Source organism: Tachypleus tridentatus, chromosome 7 (genome assembly GCF_004210375.1).
Source record: "Tachypleus tridentatus isolate NWPU-2018 chromosome 7, ASM421037v1, whole genome shotgun sequence".
In the NCBI taxonomy this organism is placed as follows: domain Eukaryota; kingdom Metazoa; phylum Arthropoda; class Merostomata; order Xiphosura; family Limulidae; genus Tachypleus; species Tachypleus tridentatus.
In genome coordinates, this window is record NC_134831.1 from 179,299,443 (window position 1) to 179,308,648 (window position 9,206).

At 36.8% G+C, this 9,206-nt stretch overlaps 1 protein-coding gene across 1 annotated transcript; it reads left to right on the forward strand.

The window, feature by feature from the left end:
- Positions 1-252: 252 nt before the first annotated feature.
- On the forward strand, positions 253-8,884 carry LOC143257375 (uncharacterized). Its single transcript, XM_076515954.1, has 2 exons — positions 253-1,361; positions 5,774-8,884. Exons 1-2 carry the CDS (start codon positions 656-658, stop codon positions 6,112-6,114), a joined length of 1,047 nt encoding a protein of 348 aa, XP_076372069.1. The 5' UTR covers positions 253-655; the 3' UTR covers positions 6,115-8,884.
- Positions 8,885-9,206: the final 322 nt, after the last annotated feature.

Consider the following 9,206-nt stretch of genomic DNA (forward strand, 5'->3'; position numbering starts at 1 on the left):
TAAACTACGGGAGATACAGTTGTTATGTGTAATCTCGACAAATGATCCTTAGTGATAACATCCTTCACCAACAAACATGAATATTTTGGGTAACTGTCTTTTTCGTTTCAATAATCATAGTTTATTATTTTACATAAAGCTTTTATTCTACTATCGCCCTCTTGTAAATTTATCGAGCTAAAAACAACTACAATAAAACGTTAAACTTTCATGTCGGTTAGTTAAGCCTTAAACAATGCCAGTATTATCAATCTGTAGACAATCTTATCACGCTTACAGGTAAAGGGCAGTGTTTACGACAAACCTCCATAACATAGTCGTGTGTACTGATGGGCTTATCAGTTTGAAACTTATAATTTTTGGTTGAGCAAGCCCACACGGAAAGTCTAGGTTTATGATAAACAGAAAAAATATACTACTTTATCCTTAAATTGTATCCTGTGTGGGGGAAAAAATTATGTGATTCTTTTTAAAAATTATATATATATATATTGTTTGTTTGTTTTGTTTTTTATTTTACTTCCTTCGGTAAGTATTGCCACTCCCGTTAAATTAAATTCGACCATTTTTGCTTGATAACACCTGAAATCGTAGCTAATGTCTAGAAGCTTCGTCTAGTATCTTCTCACTGGAGTATCTTCGAATTAGCAATACAATGGAAGAGGAAAGCTCGACATTCGTACAGAGCCAACAACGGATCTGTGAGACAATACCGAACTTTCGAACACCCGCTCTGAATGCTTTTATACCGCGAGACATGTATACAGAGTTCGAACAGAATACAGCTGATCGAAGTAGAAATCTGACTGACTTCAGAACGCGGGTTTTCTGGATTTTCTCCTATTTGCAGTGTAGTTTTGATGTGAGTAGGTATCGATCCAGGAAATTCGACAATACAATATTGGATGCAGATAGAAATGAACATTTACCTGAGAAAATCCCTGGAATATATGTACCACATCTGGATAGTCAGACAATCCAAGGAAAGTGCACATCTCCGGGTGACCCGATAAACTCAGGATTGTGTATACCACATCAGGACAGTCAGAAAATTAAAGAATTACAACAAAGCCCGCGTGTTGACCAAACAAGGTTATGGAGACCGTTTGAAACGGACATGCAGTCTCACGTTGTCCAGAAACCAGCTGTAAAGCACGCAACAATGACCAATGAACGCATCCTAATTTCATCTCCCATTTTCTCGGGCCTTTTTAGTTTTTCATTCGATCGCCTTGACAAAAAGGCCGAAAATCGAAGTTCCGCGTTTAGTGTAGTGAAGAAAAAGTTTGTGAAATGCCCAAAATGTAAAGCGTCCTTTTCAAATAATGGACAACTTATCGGACATATGCGAATCCACACAGGTAAGAAACTTCATTGTTCTTATCAAAATATAAATCGTCCTCTTAAAAAAACGTGCATCTCACTGAACATGTGTGAAGTTCACACACGTTTGGGCCTTGGGGTCCTTATTAAAATAGTAACTTCGGCTTGTTTCACAATTATAATACCATTAGTTCCTTGTTTGTTTGTTTTTCGTTTTTTTGAATTTCGCGCAAAGCTACACGAGGGCTATCTGCGCTAGCCGCCCCTAATTTGGTAGTGTAAGATTAGAGGAAAAGCAGCTAGTTATCACCTATCACTGCCAACTATTGGGCTACTCTTTTACCAACGAATAGTGTGATTGACTGCACATTATAACGCTCCCACGGCTGAAAGGACGAAAATGTTTGGTGTGACGAGGATTCGAACCCGCGACCCTCAGATCATCCCAGGGCCACATTAGTCCATTGCAACCAAGTTTCATCAGAAAAGACGTTTGCTTAGTTTAATTCAGGCCCAGCAGGGACATGTGGTTTAGGCACTTGAGTCATAATATGAGAGTCGTGGGTTCTCGAATCCCCGTCACTCCAAACATTCTCGCCCTTTCAGCCGTTGGGGCGTTATAAAGCGAGGGTCAATCCCACTATTCGTTGGTAAAAGAGTGTCCCAAGTTGGCTGTGGGCGGTGATGATTAGCTGTCTTTCCTCTAGTCTTACACTGCTTAATTAGGGACGGCTAGCACAGATAGCCTTCCTGTAGCTTTGCGCGAAATTAAAAAAAAACAAACAGCTTTAGGGCTTAGGGCTCCTATATGGTTCCTATATTTAAATGAGTCACAAACCAGAAATTAATAGAAATACCATAAATATTGCAATTGATTTCATTAGCTGAAGTCCTGTTTCGTTTTTTAATATACTAAGAAAGTCTGTGATTCTGTACAGTCTTTTGTGGGTGAGTTAGTACTGTAGACATGAGGTGAATTATCTGGATCGTATCTGCATTAAATATTACAAAAACCAATAGGTAATTTGAGAGTTAGGATGTGTAATGTTAGAGCTTTAAATAATATTAGAAGATGACAAAAATAAGAGTTAGAGATATACTGACAATGTTCAAGAGAAAGAATGTCTTTAACTTGATGGCCTATTGTGGAAAATGTTTCATATTTCATCTGTGTAGCAGTGCGTTATATTAGCAATACTTTCTTTCAAAATAAACAAAAACAGCGAGTCTGCGGTAAGTTTGAAGGTTTAGAACACTAAAAACTGTGTTTTGATTCCCGCGGTTAGCACAACACAAACTGCTCATTGTGGAGCCTTATGTTCAACAATAACAAAGAAGATGTTACGTATTTATTGATATGCAACTTACGAATTTAATACGTATGTACGTGGGTACAAGACTTTCTTACGTATCAAACTAAATGTCACCAGTGTTCTTGGGTAACTTCCTCTGGGTACCTTACACAAACATATAACAGTTTATAAATTAATGATAACGAACAAAGTTTTTAAAGATATATAATGTGTTATTGAGCACAAAGCAAGACAAATGGGCATCTTTGCTCAGCTCACCACAGGGATCGAAACCCCGTTTCTAGCAGTATAAGTCTGCAGACATACCATTGTGTCACTGTGGGACATAACATGTTGAGTTTCACAGAACAGCTGGTATGGGTATTAACACTTTTATTGGTAAGCAGAAAACAACGTTTGGATCTTCCTGAGATATCCTTCTTGGTGTCACCAACAGAAATATTTAATTTCAAAGCAATAACACAAACACAAACATTGTAAATGTGACTCAATCCTTTATTATGATTAGTTAGTAAACATTAATGTTTTGAAAATCTGTTATCAGTTGATTGTTGCATTACCTTTCACATATGAAAATATCCAAAATAACATGTCGCCATAATTGTGTGTTCTCATTTAAAGTTGTTTATTTTCAAGACATTAATTACAAATTTGTGACTAAATAAAATGGTCAGTGTCTAAAGTCAATCCGGGAAGTATATACTTTGATTTGATGATATCCCAAACACAGGGTATCAAGAGATATTTCGGGTACGTCCATTGGAAGCTTGTAAGCACGTGATATTTATGTGTGCATCTAGTGTAGATACTCAACTTATGTCGTTTTGTTATATCATCAGACACAACAGTCAAGACAGCTGTTGTTATGGATATCTGAAAGGTTAACAGTAAATCATGTTCTTCAGTATAAATCGCTGACCATTAAGATACGTGAACTCCTTTACAGGTGCTAGTTTACTTCAGTTTTGCTTCACAGAACAACATGTAGATTACATAACGATGTTCCCGCCATGTCTAGTTTCCACCATGTGAAGATGATTAGAGTAGGATAGACTCGAACTGTATTAGTCACAAATCAATTCATTTTCCTGGAATAAAAGTCTTTAAAGTGGGATTACGTTACAGGTGTGTATCTTTAACTGTATAACTAACATTCAGATGGTGGTTCTTTTAGGTTTAGATAGCTGATAAATTACAGAACTAAACCTGTGACCGATAATTAGGAGTCTATTTATAAAAACAGACAACATGGTGAGATACATGTGAAGGAGTTTACAGAATGGTGACCACCATTTTTTTTCTACTCTTCATATATACTTTACATTTCTTTGTATAATGACACAATATAATAACAGCTTATGTTCTATGTAAGTTGTCTAATATAAAATAACTATTCTTATTAGGATGTTGTAGATGGATACACTGTACAAATATAAATGAGATCACATAAGTTTCTACATCTGTCTTTGCGAATATACAGAAGTGGTATACATATCGATAATAAGTTTCATATTTATATTTTTAGAATGGATAGTAAACAAAGTCAGAAGCTGAGATACTATCACACAAAATAGGCAGTAGAAGATAAAACCTTCTTACAGTTTGTTTATCTCTTTATTCTCGGTACAATATAATCTGATGAAGTAGAAAACATGTGAAAAACAGTAGTCATCTAAGTCATGCTACAAAAACATGGCAGAATGTTGCCCGAGTGATGGAGGTTTGTTTGTTTGTTTTGAATTTTGCGTGAAGCTGCACGAGAGCTATCTGCGCTAGCCATTCCTAATTTAGCAGTGTAAGACTAGATGGAAGGCAGCTAGTCATCACCACCCACCGCCAACTCTTGGGCTACTCTTTTACCAACGAATAGTGTGATTGATCGTTATATTATAACGCCCCCACGACTGAAAGGGCGAGCATGTTTGGTGTGACAGGGATTCGATTCCACGACCCTCGAATTATGAGAGAGTACCTTAACTACCTGGCCATGCCGGACCGACAGATGATTAAACAAGGCTTTTCACAAGTTATACTTTCAAGAAGCGTAAATATAAATCATACTTATAAAAGATTTTTCAACATTTTTCAGTTGAAAAATGGACATTTAAGAAAGACTGGTCCTTTAACCAGAGACCCAAAAGGAAACAACAATACCAAAACAGCATTTGAAATTCATTGTTTTCGTTTTATCATATTTATTACACACATTTTCCTTCATTCCAATATTAGATCACTTACACTCTAATAAAGCCTAGTTACCTTACTGAGCTGTGCATGAAAAATTCCAGAGTTTGAGCCTGAAATACGTCGATGAACTCACTTTATGTTTTCTGCTACAGGCAGTTTATACAAATCACAATCAGTTTCGCTGTCCTCCTTTACAGCACTAAAACCAGAGTTTCGATACCTGTGATGGGCAGAGCACAGATATCATATTATATAGCTTTGTGCTTAATTATAAAAAAGACACAACAAAAAAACAATAGGCTTAGCGTGGCCGAGTGGTTAAGGCACTCGACTCGTAATCCGAGGGTCGCGGGTTCGAATCCCTGTCACACCAAATGTGCTCGCCCTTCAGCCGTGGGGACTTTCTAATGTGACGGCCACACGAGAGTTGGCGGCGGTGGGTGATTATGAGTAGCTTCCTTCCCACTAGTCTTACACTGCTAAATTTGGAACGGCTAACGCAGATAGTCCTTAAGTAACTATTGCGCGTAATTCAAAACAAACAAGCCCAACAAAAACATCATTTCCGATATTCATTTCAGAGTAGCCATAAAATCAGTTGATGCTGTCGACCGGTTGACCTTCCTCTGGACAGTTTCGTTCAAGGGAAAACCGCATTAACGGAAGAATATAGAAGTTTGTTACACAGTAGTTTCATTTTCGAGCAAAGCCACACGAGCACTATTTGCGCTATCCTCATTTAGCTCTTTGGTGAGACCAGAGTGGCCAAAGAGTGTGTGTGTGCTACTGATTATATACCTCCTGTCTAGTGTGTAAGGTTTAAAATTAGCGAAATTCTATAATACAAATAAATCATATTTACGTCTTTACTGCAAACCACAAGAGCACAAGATAAGTAGAACTACGTGAAACTCACTAATAATGAACGTTTTTGTTGGTTTTTTTTGTAGGAGACAAACCTTTCAAATGTACATTCGAAAACTGCGAGAAAGCCTTCGCGCGAAACGAGGAGCTGACACGACATCGGAAAATCCACAGCGGTGACAAGCCTCACGAATGTATAGTTTGTAAGAAACGTTTCGGCCGTAAAGACCACCTCAGTAAGCATAAAAAAACCCACTTAAAAACTTCGGAAAAGAAAACTCATTTTTGCAACTTTCCTGGTTGTGGCCATATGTACACCAGGTCAGACGCACTGACCCGACACCAGTACACTGCCCATGGACTACGAAGCCAAACTTCATTGACGCAGTGTGAAAATTATGACGAGAGCAACGCCTTCTCGTTTTAAAAAGGTGATATTAGATATTCAAAACGTGATGGCGGAAGGACTACTCTTATGACACAAAGCTCAGGAACTGAAGTGGAGGGTGTAGTATCGAAATGGTCAAACCATACCTCCATCTGACCGAGCTCAAAATTCCACAAAAGAAGTGATTAAAATTTTAAAAATGCTTAAAATGGTGTAGTTAATCTGTGATAATTTATCGATATATTTATTTAATGCATCAAGGATTACACAGTTTACTGAAAAACCTCTTATGTTAAAGCCTCATTACTCTAAATCACAAACCAAAATGTTACTAAGTATGTTTCTGGTTCCCTACGATGCCCAGCAATATTTTCCCAAATATTTAGACGATGGAAATCTTTATCTGAGCACGACTTGTTCTCTGATATTCCCCTTTAGAGGCTCAGCGGTAAACTTGTGGGCTGATAATACTAACATTTTGGTTTCGACATACCCGGTAGGCCTAGTTCCAGGAACTCTTTATGTAGCTTTACGCTTAACAAAAACAAAAACACTAGCTTTCTTTAAATTTCTGTTTACACTTTTTGTGCAATAGATCAAACTTTATTGCTTTCTAAAATTAAATACTTCGTATCTGAGAAAACATTTAATGATTAAAGTTCTTCGATCTAAGATTACAGATGTAACATTTTAATCACCACCTAGTGGAAGGTTTCTAAAATATCAAGGAAAACCCATGCAACTTATGGAATCGTTCGAAAGAAGGCCAAGACAGAACGAACCTTCGGTGAAAGTGTAACAGACACATCAGAGTTTTATACGATATATCATAAGGAAAGGAGAGAATGAAAATAACATCATGACTGGAAACATCCTTCGAAAGAAAAGGAAGACAAAAACAGACGCTTCTATCAACAATTGACAATGAACCAGGAATTACCACAATAGTAATGGTAGGAGCGACGGAAAACAAGGACCAGTGTAGGACTATGCTCAACAATGTTCTTGATTGGCCTGGTACCTCAAGAGAGAGAGACGGTGAAGTGTTTAGGATTCTCTGTATAGAATGTGGTTTTGTTTTTCTTAGTTACATCATCAACCCTATATTTTGTAATGAAAGAAAAAATGAGGAATCTGATAACAAAGCATCATCTGGTCTTCAACGTAACGCAAATTAGTTTTAAAACTATTAAAAGAAACTAGCGAGTATGTTGTACAACAGTTCAGAGGACTGTGTGTGTGTGCTTTCTTATAACAAAGCCAGTGGGGGCTATCTGTTAAGTCCACCGAGGGGAATCGAACCACCGATTTTAGTGATGTAAATCCGTAGACTTACCGTTGTATCAGCGGAGAACAGCTCAGATGAAATTAATTAGGAGATGAAATTATAAATAATTCAGCATTGTAAACTAGTATATTAAAAAAAAAAACTTTTAAAACAAGCCATTATAAAACAATTGATTTACTTATGTAACATCCAACTGGGTGTGTTAAAAGTTTGATTAACAAAAATTAAATATTTTATGTTTTTTCTTTTTTACTTTAATTGTACTTAGTACTATCGGAATGGTATTAATAATAATAGTTTGGTAAGATTTTTTGCAGTTTAAGAATCAAGATCGAAACGGTTGTCGGGCAGGAGATATGAATCAGGGTAACAGGCCTCCTAATTTTAAGGGGTTCTTTTTGTCTAAAGAAACAAGTAACAAAAATAGTTATGTTGAATTATCATAGATTCATTTCAAATAAAAGTGCTAAATTATAAAATTATAACATTCTACACTGAAAGTGTTCGTTTACTTTTCTGATGAAGCAAGAGGTTCATTCGTGAGCAGACAAAGTCTACCCCTCAAAAAAAAATAGAAGGGAAGAAATGAAAGAAAAGCAAAACGCTCATGTGCTTCACACTTATCTTCGTCAAATGTTTGTGTGTGTGTGTGTGTCTACCACAGGGTATCGAATTCAAAGTTACAAATCGTTAAACCTAGTTGCTCATCTAGTAGGGATCTGGCATGGCCAGGTGGTTAATGCGCTCGACATGTAATCTGAGGGTCGCGGGTTAGAAGCTCCGTTGCACCAAACATGCTCGCCCTTTTAGCCTTGGGACGTTAAAATGTGACGGTCAATCCCACTATTCGTTGGTAAAAGAATAGCCCAAGAGTTGGCGGTGGATGTGATAGCTAGCTGCCTTCCTTGTAGTCTCACACTGCTAAATTAGGAAAGCTAGCGCAGACAGCCCTCGTGTACCTTTAAGCGAAATTTAAAAACAAACAAACAAAAAAATACCCAGTAGGAGAACTCCACCTGTGTCTTGAATTAACTGCTTTACAAGCATAATAATGTAAAGAAGAAATGACAACAAATGTTTATTTTTCAGGGAAACGATTTTTTCTTTAAAATATACGTACACTTATTTTTGTAGCATGGGTTATAGAAGTAGATAAACAATATTATATGTCGTGTTAGCTTATCAGTAAGACTCGTATAGATATGTATGCATGCGAGAACGTGATACAGCAAGTCATGTGGTGATAGATTAGACTGTGTAGTGCCATTGGATATGTTAGTAAGAGATAAAATCGCCACCTGGTTACTATTTCCAAACATAATTAAAAATAATTTATTTTATCAGTTACTGTTTCGTAGAATCGCAAAAGATCGTGTTTTGTCTAACAGAACGAATTTTGTAACGTTTATGATATTATTTGGCTTTAAACCAATGTTCTTGGCTTGAAATCGTATCATTTTAGCCTTGAATATCATAATCGATATTTATGTATAAAGAATTAATAAACAAAACAATTCATGTGGTGCGACTGGTTGTCTATACGTACTTCACAGTTACAAAAAAGAAAAAGAAACCAAACTGAACAGGTGGATTAAATGTGGTTTTAGGGATGTCCTTATCTTTATAACATATTCTTCCTGGCAAGGGTAGATAAAATGCAGTGTAAGTCCATATAGGCATTATGGGGCTCTAGGATGAGGTTTGAAGGATCCCTGATATCAAATCTGGCACCAAATATTGTGTCATTAATCTCTCTTGGTATCCCAGAGGTGCCATTTGCTATTTGCTAGTGGTAGAGCAAATAAGATTTTAGGTTGTTTCTACAGAAATACGGAATACAAGT

What these genes read in the sequence shown, in the direction of transcription:
- LOC143257375 (XM_076515954.1), top strand. Translation starts at nt 656, where the DNA reads ATGGAAGAGGAAAGCTCGACATTCGTACAGAGCCAACAACGGATCTGT. An exon ending in ACATATGCGAATCCACACAG is followed by an intron (nt 1,362 to 5,773) that starts GTAAGAAACTTC and finishes TTTTTTTTGTAG; the next exon opens with GAGACAAACCTTTCAAATGT.